Raw genomic sequence first — 20,167 nt, forward strand, 5'->3', positions numbered from 1 at the left:
AGAATGTCAACAAATGAATTATCCCTTACATTTATAGCAGTTACTGCACCTGATTTGTTTCTTAGGGCAATGGAAATAGAACTTTGAATTCGTTGCACTTCATAAAATTTATACATATAAAGGACTTTGGGCACTACTGCGCAACGACGATCGTAAAAGCGAATTTGCGATCTTGCTTTTTTTGCATAGGTCGAATTCCCCTTAAATATTTCGCCGCAAGACATAGTTGGGAAGGAAAGTTCTTCTGCGTTGTCGTCAAGGGTTAAATTTGTTGGTATGCAACCTTCTCCGGAAGCCATAGCAATACGGTGAAGTCCAATATAATCGTTTTCTAATAGGGTTTCATGACCTCCGGGATTTAAATCACCTTCTTGCTCGTCATTTGATTAAGAATGAGAATGTTGACGAAGAAGCTCTTCTACGACTTCTCGGTCAGATTCAGGTAAGGTATCTCTTCTTCGGCTCCCATTCACTGCCAATCACTGTCAATGGAAATGTTGTGCTTTCTGTAGAGCTCAGTGTTAACCAAGTATGGCACAGCTTGAATAACCCGAGCGGGTCGAATAGTTTCCGTCATTAAATAATGGAATATTCTAACTCTTTTTAAATGAACCTGGATTACATGGGTAAAATCAAAGGTACGGGAGTACGCTTACAGTATCAGGTACTGAAATTGTAAAATTGACTACAGCGCCTCTTATTCCGCTTTGCATTTCATATCCAAGGGATATAATGCGCATGAATGGAATTCGAGGAGAAATAAGGCGCTCCTCAAGACATGTCATGTTTTTAAGGCATTCAGGTATCTCTTGAAAGTCGAAGCCATTAGAGAGACAAAGGGATGGTATCCTACTGTTTGTGCCTAACCGAAGTAGACACTTCCGGGTCACACCGCGGGACAAGGGGGTAATGAGCGCTTGTCGCTGGCACGGGGACGCTATGATGGCAGGACGATCGCGTCGCGGCAATGGTAACGATGGTTACTGCGATGCCGGACCACAGGCGATGCTGGAACTGCGCTGAGGGTGAGCTAACGTGGTTAGCTGCTAGTTGAGATAGTGTATTACGAGCCCTATTCCCAGATGTAGGAAGTAGAACCTCGGAGTTAAGAGGTGTGTTGATAACTGATTTATTCTTCATTTGATACCTGCTTATATACTACTTGGAACACGGAAGTTTAGTGGAATGATTAGTGAAGTGCGCTATATTCTAAAGTAGGTAGGTAGGTCAGGGAGTTTTGATTATGGTAGCAGTTTGTGTGTTTAGCTCGGCAGACACTGCAAAATGTGCTGACTGCATTGGCCGGTCAGTGTGCCGTTGAGTCGGTGAGACGGTGAGTTAGTGAGACATATAATATGCTGATCAGCCATTCTCATATGCAGTGAGTGCTACTGAGCGCCTGGTACTGTTCCCAACTTGGCTACTGCTTGATTTGTTGGGTGTGGTCATGTTGAGTACCTTTGGGTACGAACATTCTCCCCCCCATTGAGGGGTACCCTCAATTAGGTCGTGATGTCGGTCAGCCCTTGACCGAATTGTATCGGAAGAACCTAACAAATCATTGACCAAGGTTGATCTTTCCTTCAACTGCGGTTTGTGATTCAGGTCCTTCACATCTTCTTGATGCTACTTAACACTCCCCTTTGCGATAAAATTGACATTACCGTGGGGACTGAAATTGTGCTCTCGTAGAACTTGATCATTTGGCACGTCTATGGTATGTGGACATTCTGCAATAAAACTAAGATATTTCTTGGTTAGGTTTGGACATGTTGAACCAAAGTCAGCCTTCTTGTAGGTTTTAGATTGATGAGAAGTCGGTTCTATATTCATCGGATTTTTATCTTTTGTTGGCTCATAAGCAGCGTTCGGTCCTGCAAAATCACCTCTGCCTTCTACCAGATTAGTGTTGATTTCCGTATCAGATGAGGTTTCTTTATTGAGATAACCTGTGATTACATAACCAAGCCTAGTGCCTTGTGCCAAAGGTTTATTAGGTCCTAGTTCAAGAAGTTCACCGGTTATTACTCGAGAATACACCTCAGCCCCTAAGGTTAGGTCAATGGGTCCAGGTTGCCGAAAGTCAGGATCTGCTAATGGCAGTCCCTCGGGAATATTAAGATCGGTTGTAATCGGTACTGACGGTTGGTCTGTAATGACTGTGGGCATAATAAATACCTCTAATAGTTTTTCAAACCCTGATGTACACGATGAGAGCTTCAGTGTTGATCTAATTGCTGTTGATATCTTTCCTCCGATTCCAGATATTTCAATCGATGACCTTTCCTTAAGAGATAGCAGATCTGCCATTCTCCTTGAGATAAGATTCACCTGTGATCCACCATCTATTACAGCGCGACATGTTTGTAATTGACCGTTTGGCCCTTGTAATGAGACCTTGGCGTTCGCGAGCAGAGTATATCCTCCTCCGTCGTCGAAGCCTGCAATGGTTACTGCCCCGGCCACTGGATTGCTAGTTGGTCCTTTGTGTAACAGTGAATGATGCCGTTGCTGGCAGACTCGACAATTGGTCGGTGATCCACAGTTTTCAACCATATGAGCTGTAGACAAACAATTTGTGCATGCTCCTATTTGAATAATGGCTTGGCGCCGTGTTTTGGGGTCCATTTCCTGGAAACGGCTACATGCTCTAAGATTATGTGGTCCTAGGTGACAAATCTTACAGCTCTCTTCGTTGTGAACTGAACGATGTCGTAGTGTTGCTGTAGGTTGAGCGCTTATCGTCTCCAGCATGCAAGCGCGCCGCTCAATAAACGTCAGTACACTCCATAACGTTGGAATTTCCGTTGGTGCATCTACTGAATTTTCTAGAGCAGCTAGAGACTGCTGGTCTAGTTTTCTTCTGATAAGAAAACACAGGATTGGATCCCAGGATTTTGTGCTGATATCGAGGTTTTGAAGAGTACTCATTGAGTTTTTTATAGTGTCATGTAAGGCCCTTAGTTGGCGCGATGAGCCGTCTATAAGCCTATGGTCAACCATTTTTGCTATAGCGGCGAATACTAGTATTTTGCCGTTCTGGTACCTGGCCTTCAACCGCAACCAGGTGTCGTCATAGCCACCCTGTGAGAAGGCTGTGTCTGTCAAGACGTTCCTCGCTTCACCACGAAGCGAACTCTGTAGAATATGTAGCTTTTGACTGGCCGAATATGGTTTATTATGTACCAATTCCACAAAGAGATCATGGAACCGTGGCCAGTCTAGATACTCGCCGTTGAACTCCGGAATGCTAATTGGCGGTAGTGCCAAGTTTAGGCTCATTGGCGAGTCGTTTTCTCGAAGCAGGTTCATTTCGTATTCCTCGTATAATGTGTGGAACTGAGCTAGCTCTGCTTCTGCCAGGGCTGCGGCTCCAGGTGTGCTGTCCAATTCGTCGTGGGCTTGCCTCAGCAACGCCCAATGGAGATCCAGGTGCCTTTGTAGGGCTGGGGTGACGGTTGGGGCGTTCGATGCTAATGTTAATGATGACTCCAATTCGTTGCATCTTCTCTGCAACTGTCGGATCACCGTGTCAGTTGCGGAATCTCCTTTGACTTGATCTCTTGTTGTGATCTTGATGTTGGCTGACGTTCGTCTCGGGGCCTTCGGAAGCCCGCTTCCAGTCGGCATGTTGTCCAGAAAGATATTCTGATATTTTTCGACCAGCTCCTTAAGTGCTAGTAATCGTGAAGAGTACTCACTTCCAGTGGGTAATGCCGCTTGCTGGACTTCTTCATCTAGGTCGCAAAACTGCTGCCAGAGATCGTTTAACTGATTTAGCTTACCGGAATAATAGCCGTCTCGGTGGCGTCGGTCGGCAGAATCCTTGCCATAATTCTTAATGAGCTGTTGGATTTTCCCTTGCAGCTCGTTTTGGGTGTCTAGTAATCGATTGTGTAAATCGATTCTTGTGTGACTTGTTTCCTCAATGAATGAAGTAGACTATTGTGTGTCTTGGAAACAAAGAATCTTGTGAAGCTGGATGAAGCTGAAGTTCCTGTGACGCTGGAAGAAGAAGCGTATCCTGTGAAGCTGGATTAAGCTGAAGTTCCTGTGACGCTGGAAGAAGAAGCGAATCCTGTGAAGCTGGATGAAGCTGAAGTTCCTGTGACGCTGGAAGAAGAAGCGAGTCCTGTGAAGCTGGATGAAGCTGAAGTTCCTGTGACGCTGGAAGATGAAGCGAATCCTGTGAAGCTGGATTAAGCTGAAGCTCCTGTGACGCTGGAAGACGAAGCGTATCCTGTGAAGCTGGATTAAGCTGAAGTTCCTGTGACGCTGGAAGAAGAAGCGAGTCCTGTGAAGCTGGATGAAGCTGAAGTTCCTGTGACGCTGGAAGAAGAAGCGAATCCTGTGAAGCTGGATTAAGCTGAAGTTCCAGTGACGCTGGAAGACGAAGCGTATCCTGTGAAGCTGGATTAAGCTGAAGTTCCTGTGACGCTGGAAGAAGAAGCGTATCCTGTGAAGCTGGATAAAGCTGTGAGTCCTTTAGTGGGAAGGGGGTTGCTTGAGTGTGATCCTTTGTTGTTAAAGGATCACGTCGGGGTCACCAATGTTTGTGCCTAACCGAAGTAGACACTTCCGGGTCACACCGCGGGACAAGGGGGTAATGAGCGCTTGTCGCTGGCACGGGGACGCTATGATGGCAGGACGATCGCGTCGCGGCAATGGTAACGATGGTTACTGCGATGCCGGACCACAGGCGATGCTGGAACTGCGCTGAGGGTGAGCTAACGTGGTTAGCTGCTAGTTGAGATAGTGTATTACGAGCCCTGTTCCCAGATGTAGGAAGTAGAACCTCGGAGTTAAGAGGTGTGTTGATAACTGATTTATTCTTCATTTGATACCTGCTTATATACTACTTGGAACACGGAAGTTTAGTGGAATGATTAGTGAAGTGCGCTATATTCTAAAGTGGGTAGGTAGGTCAGGGAGTTTTGATTATGGTAGCAGTTTGTGTGGTTAGCTCGGCAGACACTGCAAAATGTGCTGACTGCATTGGCCGGTCAGTGTGCCGTTGAGTCGGTGAGACGGTGAGTTAGTGAGACATATAATATGCTGATCAGCCATTCTCATATGCAGTGGGTGCTACTGAGCGCCTGGTACTGTTCCCAACTTGGCTACTGCTTGATTTGTTGGGTGTGGTCATGTTGAGTACCTTTGGGTACGAACACCTACCTTTGGAAACACCTTGACGACATGTACTGCAAAATTGATATTTGCCGGACGGACTCGGAAACTTTCTTCTTAAATAAAAGGCATTGTCTAGACTAAAGTTGGGTTATTTAGAAGAAATAGTACATATGTTCAAACCACTTACCAGAGATGGAAACCACGTTCCTCCACAGCACGTACAAAACTTAGTTGGTCCGTCCTTAATGTTACGAAGATATTGTTGCCTTGCCGTAGCTTGACTCCTCCGTCGCTGGCGTTCCCGTTGATCCTCTAGTTCATACCCCGAAAGTTGTGCTCTTGCAGCATTATTGCGCTGTGACTGTCTGGAAGATTCCGCCTGTCGATTTCGTGAACTCGACCTGTATGTGAGAAGTCGATCGTCAGACATTTTCTGAATTTGTTGTTCCCGAAATCTTTGCTGAAGTCTTGTGTTCCGATGATGCACTGTGTTGGTCCTTTGCTCCTGTGTCCTAGTGATAGGGTTGTTCCTAGTGATCCTAGTAGCTCCTGCGTCCCGTAAACGCTCAAGTCCTCTATTTTTCTCGATAGATCTCCAGGTAGCATGATCAGCAGTGTTTCGCGACTGCTCTCGTCGTTGCTCCTCGAAATCCGACCTGACTAATGCGCGCGCTACAGCGTCCCGTGTGCGCTTGGGTCCTCGATTTTCCTCGATCGATCTCCATGGTCAGCAGTATTTTGCACCTGCTGTCGTTGCCGCTCTTCGGAATTCAACTACGCGCTTGCATGCGCTGCAGCGTCCCGTGTGCGCTCGAGTCTTCGATTTTCCTCGATCGATCTCCAGGTAGCATGATCAGCAGAGTTTCGCGGCTGCTGTCGTTGTCGCTCTTCGGAATTCGACCTTGCGCTTGCATGCGCTGCAGCGTCCCGTGTGCGCTCGGGTCCTCGATTCTCCCCGATCGATCTCCAGGTAGCATGATCAGAAGTGTTTCGCGACTGCTCTCGTCGTCACTCCTCGGAATCCGTCCCGTGCGCGCTTGGGTCCTTGATTTTTGCCGGACATGGACGGACATGGCTAGATCGACTCGGCTAGTTATCCTGATCAAGAATGTATATACTTTATGGGGTCGGAAACGCTTCCTTCTGCCTCTTACATACTTTTCGACGAATCTAGTATACTCTTTTACTATACCAGAAACGGGTATAATAATAAATGCAAGGGTATAATTGGTTAGAAATATAAACGATTTGTGTGGATTGTATGTAGTTTTATTCTTGACGGTTTCGAAGCCTATTTGATACTGAGATGAATTTCACAAAAAGACGCTGTCGTAGCAGCGTTGCCAGAATCGAAAAATGGTATATATATATATGTATATCGATATTATAGTACATAGGATAGAGATGGCATTATGCGCCTAATGATGAGAGGTTATTAAAGACTGCAACCGTTCAGGAACATCCCGGCCCGCCCTGAAACACAGTTTCTGAACTGGGCAAAACGGCAATCTTCGTGATTGGCCTGATCATCTCTCCTGTTGATGTCTTCAGCTTGACTGCTCGAACGAGGTTGTCCTTCCCTGGGTAGGTTTCCATAACCCGTGCGATGTGCCACGATGCTGGTGGCGTATTAGACTCCTTAACGAGAACAACATCATCGATAGAGAGGTTGGGTGTTGAAGTGGTCCATTTTGGACGTTGTTGCAGAGTGGTCAGATACTCCTGGTGCCATTTCTTCCAGAATCCTTGAAGCATAGCCTGGATGCTTTGCCAATATCCTAATCGGCCCACAGGGATGTGGCTTAAGTCAGGATTTGGCACGGTGGTTAACGGTCGCCCAATTAAGAAGTGGGCGGGTGATAAGTAGTTGTCTTCGGTATCCGATGTGTAGCATAAGGGGCGTGAATTTATCACTGCGCTGATTTGAGCAAGCAAGGTGCGCATTTGCTCGAAGGTGAGCGTTGAGTTGCCGGTGACTCGGCGCAGATGCAGTTTGACGCAGCGAACTGCCGACTCCCATTTCCCTCCCCAATGAGGAGCTCTGGGGGGAATGAGTACCCACTGAATTCCGTCATCTGCCAGAGTGGATGTGACGATGTCCTTATGTCGTTGTGATGCAAGCAATTCTTGCATTTCGTTGAGGGATCGCTTAGCTCCAATAAAGTTGGTTCCGTTGTCGCTGTATATCTTGCTACACTTGCCACGTAGGGATATGAAGCGGCGCAAGGCAGCCAAGAAGGTTTCTGTTGTCAGGTCTGTGACAAATTCCAGGTGTATGGCCGAGGTGACCATGCAGACGAACAGGCAAATGTAGCCCTTGCTGATACGTGGCTTCCGAACTTTGGCATCCTTAAGAAAGATTGGACCTGCATAGTCGCAACCAGTGTTGACAAATGGAAGGGCTTGAGTGACACGCACGCTGGGTAAATCAGCCATTTGTTGTTGGGCGGTGTGGTGGCGTTGACGAAAGCAGGATAAACAGTCGTGTGTTATTCTGCGAATGAGATTACGTGCTCCAATTATCCAGAATCTCTGACGAACGATTACAAACAGGGACGAAACGCCAGGATGAAGATTGACTCGGTGCTCGTGTTCCAGAATCAGCTTCGAGATTCGGTGCGTTTTTGGTAGCAAAACTGGGTGTTTTGCCTCTCGTGACAACTGCGATTGGTGCAGTCTTCCGGCTACCCTCAGCAAATCGTTTTCGTCTATCATTGGTGCCAGTTTGACCAGCTGCGATCGGTTCCTTAGGGGTTTCTTGGCAAGGAGCCATTGGTAGTCCTCGTGGAAACAGCGTTGCGCGTGTTTTATACAAATGATCCTTGCTGCCTTAATCTCTTCAAACGTAAGAGCTTTCGAAGTCCTATCGCAGGACGGGTTTTGTGTGCGTTGAATGAATCGCTCCACATAGGCGACAATGTGAACGAGCTTGAGCCAAGAAGAAACTCGTGCGATCAGCTCATCGAGTAGATTAACCTGAGTTGCAGCTGCCACGGTAGCCAAACAGTTGGACTTGACTTCTCCTTGAATGCGTTTGTCTGAAAGAGATAATCCAAAACGTGAATCGTTCAACTTTACCAGGTATTGATCCTGGTCCCGTAGCCACAAAGGTTCATTCCACCACAAATGGAAGTCGATGAGGTCAGCAGCCATCAGACCTCTGGAGGCGCAGTCAGCTGGGTTTGATTTCGAGTCTACGTGCCGCCAGGCCTTCCTAGGAAGAGTGTCAAGGATTTCCGAGGTTCTGTTTCCAACAAAAGTCTTTAGTTGGGCTGGTGCATAGGATAACCAGGACAGCACTATTGATGAGTCGGACCAGGCAAAAACAGTTATGTTCTTGTGGCGCAATCCAGAAGAGATCGACCGAATGAGTTGGCTTAGAAGAAGCGCTGCGCAAAGCTCCAGGCGTGGCAAGGATTGTTGTTTCAGTGGCGCCACCCTTGTCTTCGCAGCCACAAGGGACACCGAGATGGATCCGTCGTCATTTGTAACTCTGCTGTACACCACAGCAGCATACGCCTTGGTTGAGGCATCCGAAAATCCGTGGAGCTCGATATTGTCTGCGTCGTTGGAAACGAAGCGTGGTAATTGGAATTTTTGTAGATTGCCTAGATCTGCTCTCCACTTCAGCCAGTTGTCCGCTAGTTAAGTTGGGAGTGGGTCATCCCAATCCAAGTTTAAGAGCCAGAGTTTTTGGAAAATAATCTTAAATTGGATTTCAATGGGTGCCAAGAGTCCGAGAGGATCAAATATCCTGGAGACGTCGGACAAGACTTTTCTCTTTGTGCAGTTAGGATTTGCTGCTAGACCAATGTTGTACGTTAGAATGTCTTTTCCAGGATCCCAGTATAGTCCGAGAACCTTAACTGGCGACGATTGTGCGTTGGTATCATCCTTTTGTATGAATGAGGTATTAGATACCCATTTCCCGAGTTCCAGATTTGCGCACGACATCAGCTGAATTAACTCGTCTCGGTTTCGACGTAGTTCATCCTCATTGTTTGATCCAGTAAGAACATCATCTACATAAAAATCCTCCAGTAGGATTTTTGAAGCATTCGGGAATTCGTCTTGATGATCCACGGCGAGTTGTTCCAGCACTCGTACCGCCAGGAATGGTGCACATGACGTTCCGTAGGTTACAGTGCACAATTGGAAATGCTTGATCGGATCGGATGGATCCTCTCTCCAAACGATCTTCTGGTAGTTTCTGTGCTTTTCGTTTACCCATATTTGGCGGAACATTTTAACGATGTCCGCTGAGAATGCGAACTTGTACATTCGAAAGCGTAGGCTTACAGCAAATAGATCGCGCTGGATACTGGGCCCTGTGAAAAGAGTGTCATTTAAGGCCTTACCATTGGCGTCGCGAAGGGTCCATCAAAGACCACTCGCAGTTTTCGGCCTAGCACTGGGTGGTGGGGAAGAAAGAAGTGACTCCCAGTAGCGATATCCTCTGGCGGCACCTCACGCATGTGTCCCAAATTGATATATTCCCGCATGAAGTATACGTACTGTGTCCGCAGCTGCTCGTTTTGTTGTAGTCGTCGCTCCACCGATTTGAAACGTTTGAGAGCTCCATGTAGAGTTTCTCCGAATTCAGGACATTCCGTGTTGAATGGAAGTTCCACGATATACTTCCCGTTTTCATCGCGGCTGTGGGTGGCGAGAAAATGCTTCTCGACCTGATCGTCTTCCGGTTCCAATTTTGTGTTGCTTTGAACGTTCTCCAGTTCCCAAAACCTCTGAAGCGTGTTGTCGATATCCATTGTTGTGGTTAGTGCAATAGCGTTGCTTGCGTTCGATGTGATGAGTGAAGTGATTACCCATCCGAATACCGAGGAAATAGCGATAAGATTACCCTTGTTGTCGTACATCTTTCGTCCTGTGAACACTGACCATACGTGTTGGCTTCCCAATAGTATATCTACTGGTGTGTTTGCGTTGAAATGTGTATCCGCCAGCTGCAGATCCTTAAATACCTCGAGTGTCGATGCGTCGATATTTTGACGTTCCAGAGATAAGGTGATTCTGCCTAGCACGTGGGCATAGACAACCAAACGATCATCAGATATGCGAGACTTGATTTGCAGCGTGCTGCATCCCCTTGTCGTGTCTGCTTTTACGGAAGAGATTCCCGTAACCAAAATGCGTGATGCCGACCGTGTCAATCCGAGAGCTTGAATGCAACGCTCAGATACATAAGATAGCTCTGATCCTGTGTCCAATAGAAGACGGCATGTTACGTGGTCACCTTTTGCGTTTTTAACATACACCATAGCAGTTGGTAATATGCTTCGTTTGAATTCCGTTTGATGTGTTGATTTTGCAGTGCCTTGTGCACATACAACCTTTTGGGTGCCCGCTCCTTGGGCCAAATGACTGAGTGTCACTGAGTTTGTGTTAGACGCGCTTAAGTTTTGCTCGTCTCCCTCCGCTATCTGGGCAAGATTCCCACTAGCCTGTGGATTCGGTTGGACTTGAAGAAGGGAGTGATGATTTCCTTTGCATTGCCTGCACTTGTATGTTGACTTGCACCTGTTGACCCCATGACCAGGTCGCAAGCAATTGTAGCATAGTGATTTCTCCTTCACAAATGATCGCCTCTGCAGTCCAGACATATCCAGAAACTGCTGACAGCCATATAGAGTGTGTTCCGCAGAACTGCATTTGGTGCAGCCACTACTTTCAACCGCAACCATCGATTGTGTGATCCTTTTTGGTTTTTCAGGATGTGTTGTTGTCTTGCTTCCAGTCGCAAGCTCCCTTTTGCTCAGCTCCAGTTCCTCGCAGCGAGAATCGAGAAACTTGAAGAATTCCTCTAGAGAGGGTGAATCGGTCTCCATGCTGCGCTCAATCCACCTGCGCCGTGTGTCAGCGTCAAGTTTCTCTAGGGCTAGATATATGATCCAACAGTCGCGTCCCGTCTGATTCACCGCATCCAATCCACGAACAATTTCGTTTGCTCCGTCCGAAACCTTCCGTAGAACTGTTGCATCGATCTTTGAAGTTGTTGGCAGGCTCATAAACTGTTCCAAAAACGAGTTTACAATGTGCCGTGGACGATTGTATCTTTCCTTAAGACGTTCCCATGCAGTGTTGTAAGCCGTGTCCGTAATTGCCAAGTGTCGAACCAAGTTGGCAGCCTCATCAACGAGTAGTGTTTTTAAGTGATGGAACTTCTGGGTGTTGGACAAATGCTGTTTGTTATGAATTGTGCTTTCATATATGTCTTGAAAGGATGGCCACTCTGTGTAGTTGCCCGAGAACCGTTTGATTTGAATTTTAGGCAATTCGCTCAGATTTGAATTCGCCGTGAGTACCGAGTTCCGAGAATTCGCTAATGTGACGTCATCACCAACATGATCTGGCGTGTTCGGTGTGCTTTGACTTACAGCAAGTCGCTCAAATAGTTGTTGGTTTTGTTGCAGCAAGTTCAAGATTGCATCGTTGTTTGAGTGTAGCCCGTTGCTGCCACTCGCACCGCTTGTAGATGTCCCCGGTTGTAGCTCATTACTCCTTTCCTTGAGAATAGCGCTTGCCCTTAGGTATTTTGCTTCATAGACCGCATTGTCAATCTCCGGATCGACATAGCCTTCCACTTCCTCGTGAAGCGCAATGCAATCGCTAAACTGTTTGAACTCCTTCCAAACTTCGTTGAGAAGATCTATCTGTTCGTACCCAAAGGTACTCAACATGACCACACCCAACAAATCAAGCAGTAGCCAAGTTGGGAACAGTACCAGGCGCTCAGTAGCACCCACTGCGTATGAGAATGGCTGATCAGCATATTATATGTCTCACTAACTCACCGTCTCACCGACTCAACGGCACACTGACCGGCCAATGCAGTCAGCACATTTTGCAGTGTCTGCCGAGCTAACCACACAAACTGCTACCATAATCAAAACTCCCTGACCTACCTACCTACTTTAGAATATAGCGCACTTCACTAATCATTCCACTAAACTTCCGTGTTCCAAGTAGTATATAAACAGGTATCAAATGAAGAATAAATCAGTTATCAACACACCTCTTAACTCCGCGGTTCTACTTCCTACATCTGGGAATAGGGCTCGTAATACACTATCTCAACTAGTAGCTAACCACGTTAGCTCACCCTCAGCGCAGCTCCAGCATCGCCTGTGGTCCGGCATCACAGTAACCATCGTTACCATTGCCGCGACGCGATCGTCCTGCCATCAAAGCGTCCCCGTGCCAGCGACAAGTGCTCATTACCCCCTTGTCCCGCGGTGTGACCCGGAAGTGTCTACTTCGGTTAGGCACAAACATTGGTGACCCCGACGTGATCCTTTAACAACAAAGGATCACACTCAAGCAACCCCCTTCCCACTAAAGGACTCACAGCTTTATCCAGCTTCACAGGATACGCTTCTTCTTCCAGCGTCACAGGAACTTCAGCTTTATCCAGCTTCACAGGATACGCTTCGTCTTCCAGCGTCACAGGAACTTCAGCTTAATCCAGCTTCACAGGATTCGCTTCTTCTTCCAGCGTCACAGGAACTTCAGCTTCATCCAGCTTCACAGGACTCGCTTCTTCTTCCAGCGTCACAGGAACTTCAGCTTAATCCAGCTTCACAGGATACGCTTCGTCTTCCAGCGTCACAGGAACTTCAGCTTAATCCAGCTTCACAGGATTCGCTTCATCTTCCAGCGTCACAGGAACTTCAGCTTCATCCAGCTTCACAGGACTCGCTTCTTCTTCCAGCGTCACAGGAACTTCAGCTTCATCCAGCTTCACAGGATTCGCTTCTTCTTCCAGCGTCACAGGAACATCAGCTTAATCCAGCTTCACAGGATACGCTTCTTCTTCCAGCGTCACAGGAACTTCAGCTTAATCCAGCTTCACAGGATACGCTTCTTCTTCCAGCGTCACAGGAACTTCAGCTTCATCCAGCTTCACAGGATACGCTTCTTCTTCCAGCGTCACAGGAACTTCAGCTTCATCCAGCTTCACAGGATACTCAGCTTCATCCAGCTTCACAGGATACTCAGCTTCATCCAGCTTCACAGGATACTCAGCTGCATCCAGCTTCACAGGATACTCAGCTTCATCCAGCTTCACAAGATTCTTTGTTTCCAAGACACACAATATGTCTACTTCATTCATTGAGGAAACAAGTCACACAAGAATCGATTTACACAATCGATTACTAGACACCCAAAACGAGCTGCAAGGGAAAATCCAACAGCTCATTAAGAATTATGGCAAGGATTCTGCCGACCGACGCCACCGAGACGGCTATTATTCCGGTAAGCTAAATCAGTTAAACGATCTCTGGCAGCAGTTTTGCGACCTAGATGAAGAAGTCCAGCAAGCGGCATTACCCACTGGAAGTGAGTACTCTTCACGATTACTAGCACTTAAGGAGCTGGTCGAAAAATATCAGAATATCTTTCTGGACAACATGCCGACTGGAAGCGGGCTTCCGAAGGCCCCGAGACGAACGTCGGCCAACATCAAGATCACAACAAGAGATCAAGTCAAAGGAGATTCCGCAACTGACACGGTGATCCGACAGTTGCAGAGAAGATGCAACGAATTGGAGTCATCATTAACATTAGCATCGAACGCACCAACCGTCACCCCAGCCCTACAAAGGCATCTGGATCTCCATTGGGCGTTGCTGAGGCAAGCCCACGACGAATTGGACAGCACACCTGGAGCCGCAGCCCTGGCAGAAGCAGAGCTAGCTCAGTTCCACACATTATACGAGGAATACGAAATGAACCTGCTTCGAGAAAACGACTCGCCAATGAGCCTAAACTTGGCACTACCGCCAATTAGCATTCCGGAGTTCAACGGCGAGTATCTAGACTGGCCACGGTTCCATGATCTCTTTGTGGAATTGGTACATAATAAACCATATTCGGCCAGTCAAAAACTACATATTCTACAGAGTTCGCTTCGTGGTGAAGCGAGAAACGTCTTGACAGACACAGCCTTCTCACAGGGTGGCTATGCCGACACCTGGTTGCGTTTAAAGGCCAGGTACCAGAACGGAAAAATACTAGTATTCACCGCCGTTGCAAAAATTATTGACCATACGCCTATAGACGGTTCCTCGCGCCAACTAAGGGCCTTACATGACACTATAAAAAACTCAATGAGTACTCTTCAAAACCTCGATATCAGCACAAAATCCTGGGATCCAATCCTGTGTTTTCTTATCAGAAGAAAACTAGACCAGCAGTCTCTAGCTGCTCTAGAAAATTCAGCAGATGCACCAACGGAAATTCCAACGTTATGGAGTGTACTGACGTTTATTGAGCGGCGCGCTTGCATGCTGGAGACGATAAGCGCTCAACCTACAGCAACACTACGACATCAGTCAGTTCACAACGAAGAGAGCTGTAAGATTTGTCACCTAGGACCACATAATCTTAGAGCATGTAGCCGTTTCCAGGAAATGGACCCCAAAACACGGCGCCAAGCCATTATTCAAATAGGAGCATGCACAAATTGTTTGTCTACAGCTCATATGGTTGAAAACTGTGGATCACCGACCAATTGTCGAGTCTGCCAGCAACGGCATCATTCACTGTTACACAAAGGACCAACTAGCAATCCAGTGGCCGGGGCAGTAACCATTGCAGGCTACGACGACGGAGGAGGATATACTCTGCTCGCGACCGCCAAGGTCTCATTACAAGGGCCAAACGGTCAATTACAAACATGTCGCGCTGTAATAGATGGTGGATCACAGGTGAATCTTATCTCAAGGAGAATGGCAGATCTGCTATCTCTTAAGGAAAGGTCATCGATTGAAATATCTGGAATCGGAGGAAAGATATCAACAGCAATTAGATCAACACTGAAGCTCTCATCATGTACATCAGGGTTTGAAAAACTATTAGAGGTATTTATTATGCCCACAGTCATTACAGACCAACCATCAGTACCGATTACAACCGATCTTAATATTCCCGAGGGACTGCCATTAGCAGATCCTGACTTTCGGCAACCTGGACCCATTGACCTAACCTTAGGGGCTGGGGTGTATTCTCGAGTAATAACCGGTGAACTTCTTGAACTAGGACCTAATAAACCTTTGGCACAAGGCACTAGGCTTGGTTATGTAATCACAGGTTATCTCAATAAAGAAACCTCATCTGATACGGAAATCAACACTTATCTGGTAGAAGGCAGAGGTGATTTGGCAGGACCGAACGCTGCTTATGAGCCAACAAAAGATAAAAATCCGATGAATATAGAACCGACTTCTCATCAATCTAAAACCTACAAGAAGGCTGACTTTGGTTCAACATGTCCAAACCTAACCAAGAAATATCTTAGTTTTATTGCAGAATGTCCACATACCATAGACGTGCCAAATGATCAAGTTCTACGAGAGCACAATTTCAGTCCCCACGGTAATGTCAATTTTATCGCAAAGGGGAGTGTTAAGCAGCATCAAGAAGATGTGAAGGACCTGAATCACAAACCGCAGTTGAAGGAAAGATCCACCTTGGTCAATGATTTGTTAGGTTCCTCCGATACAATTCGGTCAAGGGCTGACCGACATCACGACCTAATTGAGAGTACCCCTCAATGGGGGGGAGAATGTTCGTACCCAAAGGTACTCAACATGACCACACCCAACAAATCAAGCAGTAGCCAAGTTGGGAACAGTACCAGGCGCTCAGTAGCACCCACTGCGTATGAGAATGGCTGATCAGCATATTATATGTCTCACTAACTCACCGTCTCACCGACTCAACGGCACACTGACCGGCCAATGCAGTCAGCACATTTTGCAGTGTCTGCCGAGCTAACCACACAAACTGCTACCATAATCAAAACTCCCTGACCTACCTACCTACTTTAGAATATAGCGCACTTCACTAATCATTCCACTAAACTTCCGTGTTCCAAGTAGTATATAAGCAGGTATCAAATGAAGAATAAATCAGTTATCAACACACCTCTTAACTCCGCGGTTCTACTTCCTACATCTGGGAATAGGGCTCGTAATACACTATCTCAACTAGTAGCTAACCACGTTAGCTCACCCTCAGCGCAGCTCCAGCATCGCCTGTGGTCCGGCATCACAGTAACCATCGTTACCATTGCCGCGACGCGATCGTCCTGCCATCAAAGCGTCCCCGTGCCAGCGACAAGTGCTCATTACCCCCTTGTCCCGCGGTGTGACCCGGAAGTGTCTACTTCGGTTAGGCACAAACACTATCCGTGTGGTGATCTCTGTGTGTGTAGCAATCTCCGTGTGTTCAGCCCATGCCAAGACACGTGTGATATTGGCCTTGAGTCTGGCACGGCTTTTCACTAATGATTTTAATTGTTCCATTGCAAACAATTACAAATGAGAATCAAAGCACTTCAAAACTGTCCAAGAATCCGGAACGATGGACCAGCAATATGGTTAGAAATATAAACGATTTGTGTGGACTGTATGTAGTTTTATTCTTGACGGTTTCGAAGCCTATTTGATACTGAGATGAATTTCACAAAAAGACGCTGTCGTAGCAGCGTTGCCAGAATCGAAAAATGGTATATATATATATGTATATCGATATTATAGTACATAGGATAGAGATGGCATTATGCGCCTAATGATGAGAGGTTATTAAAGACTGCAACCGTTCAGGAACAATAATAATTATTTCATTATTTCGCTGACCGTTTCTTTGACAGCTATATGTTAGAGTCGTCCGATTTCCATTAAGTATAATTCAAAATTCTCAAAAATACACAAAATGTTATTTCCAATAATATAAGATAATATATCAAAAAACACCGAAGCTATAATTTGTTTCATATTATTTTCCCACCAATTTTCCGATCGTTCCTATAGCAGTTTTATGATGTAGTCGTCCGATTTTGATAAAACTTAATTCCAAATTCAAAACTAATTAAAAACAAGGAAGAACGCTATAATGGAGTACCTCGACTATCAGATACCCGTTACTCAGCTAAAGGAACCAAAGGGATATGGAGATATGCAAGCAGCAAATCGAGATTAAAATGCGCCACATACCGGCGGTAGACAGATTTAAGCGAGTAGATAGTTAATACGGGAGCTGGCTCACTAGGTAATAAATCATGTCAAAAAAGGGGTGGGGGTGGCGACCCTAATTAGTCACTTAATGAGGTTACAAAGGGGTGTGTAGGAGTGTGTGAGAGGGGAGTTTTAATATGTCTTGTTTTGTCTTGTCTTTTTCTCACCCTAAAGGTGTTTGTGTGATAGGGGTGCAAATGACATGTGTAGGATTTTGTGGTTGCTTAGAGTGATCTTTACCCGAATAGGGTGTGTAGGAGTGTAAGAGGGGTGTTTTGTTATGCGTATGAATTTGTGATTGCTTGTGTGTGGGGGTGCAAATGTCATGTAGGAGTGCAATGGTTGCACACAAGTCACTTTAAGTATGTTGCTTCTAACTTGTATTAAGTTAAGGGGAGGGTAATTTTAAATTTTTCAATTCTATAGTGGAGGTGGTGGTTCCTAACAGAATATACACAGAAACATATGAGTTCGTTTATTTAGTTAAATACGTTTTTATTTAGAGAAGGGTGTTTTGATATGTCTTGTTTTGTCTTGGAGGGGTGTTTTGTCATGCGTTTGAATTTATAAAACTATATTTAGGCGGAGGGGAAGTTGTTTTGTAATGCGTGTACGTTTTGTTGATTCAATTAGGGATAGTTTTAATAGGGTAGATTCAATTAGGGTTGTAGATAAAATCTGTTAGTGTAACCTGTCTACGGTCTTGTGGGCAAAATGGTGGTGGTGGTTGTGGTTCCTAACAGAATATACACAAAAACAAATGAGATCGTTAATTTAGTCAACTACGTTTTTATGTAATCATGTTCGTGTTAAATTAGTTTCCATGGAGTTTTTTAAATAAATAAATGTATCTTTCCATCAATTTTAAGGCGTCTTCTTCTTTCTTTTCAACATGCATACACCTGCAAGTGTCAGGTCCAACTTTACAATCATCATATGCCCATGCACAGGATGATAGGTGTTCACCATACTTTGAATAAATTACTGGGACGGCTTCTACATCTTTAAAAAATGTATGAAATGATTTCAATTTCGTTACATGTTCCTTGAAGATCTCACTTCCATGCTCCCTTAAGAACTCTTCAATTTTTGAGGAAATCATTTTTTCTTTCAACGTAATAGTCTGAATGTTTATCTTAAACTAAAGTTTGGTAGATATAAATCGTTGTATTATACTTAGAAAACAGATGTTAAAAAATGCAACAGCTGATGATAGACCCACCCTCGAAAACAAATTCAAAACAAAAGAAAATTTTTTTGTTTTTCTCTTTATTTTAGAATTTCAATATATGATGAAATTCATTTTCTAACTCTAAATTGTTGAATTACAAAATAAAAACAAGAAAGAAAGTTAGCTTCGGCAAGCCGAGGCTTATATACCCTTGCAGCTATAATTATTAAATTTAAAAACACAAAAAATGATATACCCAATAGTATAAGATAATATGTCAAAAAACACCGAAGCTATAATTTGTTTCATATTATTTTCCTACCAATTTTCCGATCGTTCCTATGACAGCTATATGATATAATCGTCCGATTTTGATAAAATTAAATTCGAAATTCAGAACTAATTAAAAAATGTTATTTCCACGCGTAGGAGGTTATATGTTAAAAAACACCGAGGCTATAATTTGTTTCATATTATTTTCCTACCAATTTTACGATCGTTCCTATGGCAGCTATATGATATAGTCGTCCGATTTTGATAAAATTAAATTCAAAGTTCAGAACTAATTAAAAAATGTTATTTCCAAGCGTTGGAGGGTATATGTTGAAAAACACCAACAAAACAACAGCAAACACAAAAACAACACCCACACCCCAGCAGACAAAACAAAACAATGACACGCAAGCAACACACGAACATCAAAAAAAAAAAACTAATATCATACCAAGACCTCTCAACAAATACCCCCACACCAACTCAATTTACAAACACCACACCACCCCCACAAGGCTCATCCGCTCACCAAACAACTGATGTTATCAGCATGGATCTCGACCCCCCTACTACCTCAAAAGACAACATGGCAAGCGAAAGGACCCAAGATCTGAAAGTACGCATTTTCTCCAAGGACAAAAACAAGACACTAACAACCAACTTAAAACCCAATAAAACTAACCAACCAAAAAACCTAAACAAAAACAAGCACATTAACATAAGCGACTCAGAAAACAGGTACTTACTCAACTAATCCTCTATCAACAACAAACAACTGGCTCTTAAAATGACTATGAAGATTATACAATGGAATATGAATGGATATATCAACAACTACTGCGAACTTCAAACAATCATTAAAAAACACTCACCACTTATAATATGTTTACAAGAAACACATATAAAATTTACCAGTCACATTCCCATACCCATTAACTATATACTTATTTCAAAAAACACCTCATCTTCCCACGGTGGCGTAGGTCTCCTAGCCCACAAATCACTGCAAGCTCGAGAAATAACCCTTAGCGATGATTTTGACGCGGTATGCATAGAACTGAACTCAAAACTTTAATTCAGAATTATCTCACCCCACATCGCACCTAATAAATCTTTCTCACTGCAAAACCTTCAGGCCGTACTAGACACCTCACACATACTCACTGGCGACTTTAACGGTTGGCACAAAAACTGGGGCTCAAATCAAAACAACTCAAGGGGAAAAATATTAGAGAAATTTATAACCCAATCAAACTATATTTTATTAAACGACATGTCTCCTACTCACTTTAGCACACACAACACACTCACAAACGTTGATCTAACTTTCAGCAGCCCAATGCTACAAATCGACAGCACATGGCGAACAGAAGATAATCTGTTTGGCAGCGACCACTTCCCCATAATAATTACCCTCATTACCTCCAACATATCGAACCGCCAAGTCACTCCACGTAAGCCTACATTTTTAACCGACAAAGCAAACTGGCTAGAATTTTGCAAGCTAACTGAAGAATACTCCGCACAAAGACAACCAAGCACAAACATAAACAAG

At 44.9% G+C, this 20,167-nt stretch overlaps 1 protein-coding gene across 1 annotated transcript; it reads right to left on the bottom strand.

Annotated features, from left to right (window-relative positions):
• Positions 1-6,582: 6,582 nt before the first annotated feature.
• Positions 6,583-11,828, bottom strand: LOC139354814 (uncharacterized). Its single transcript, XM_070999064.1, has 3 exons — positions 9,489-11,828; positions 8,940-9,402; positions 6,583-8,771 (listed from the first exon to the last, which is right to left on the bottom strand). Exons 1-3 carry the CDS (start codon positions 11,826-11,828, stop codon positions 6,583-6,585), a joined length of 4,992 nt encoding a protein of 1,663 aa, XP_070855165.1.
• Positions 11,829-20,167: the final 8,339 nt, after the last annotated feature.

The sequence above is a fragment of the Drosophila suzukii genome, unplaced genomic scaffold (assembly GCF_043229965.1).
Source record: "Drosophila suzukii unplaced genomic scaffold, CBGP_Dsuzu_IsoJpt1.0 scf_25, whole genome shotgun sequence".
Classification (NCBI taxonomy): Eukaryota; Metazoa; Arthropoda; class Insecta; order Diptera; family Drosophilidae; genus Drosophila; species Drosophila suzukii.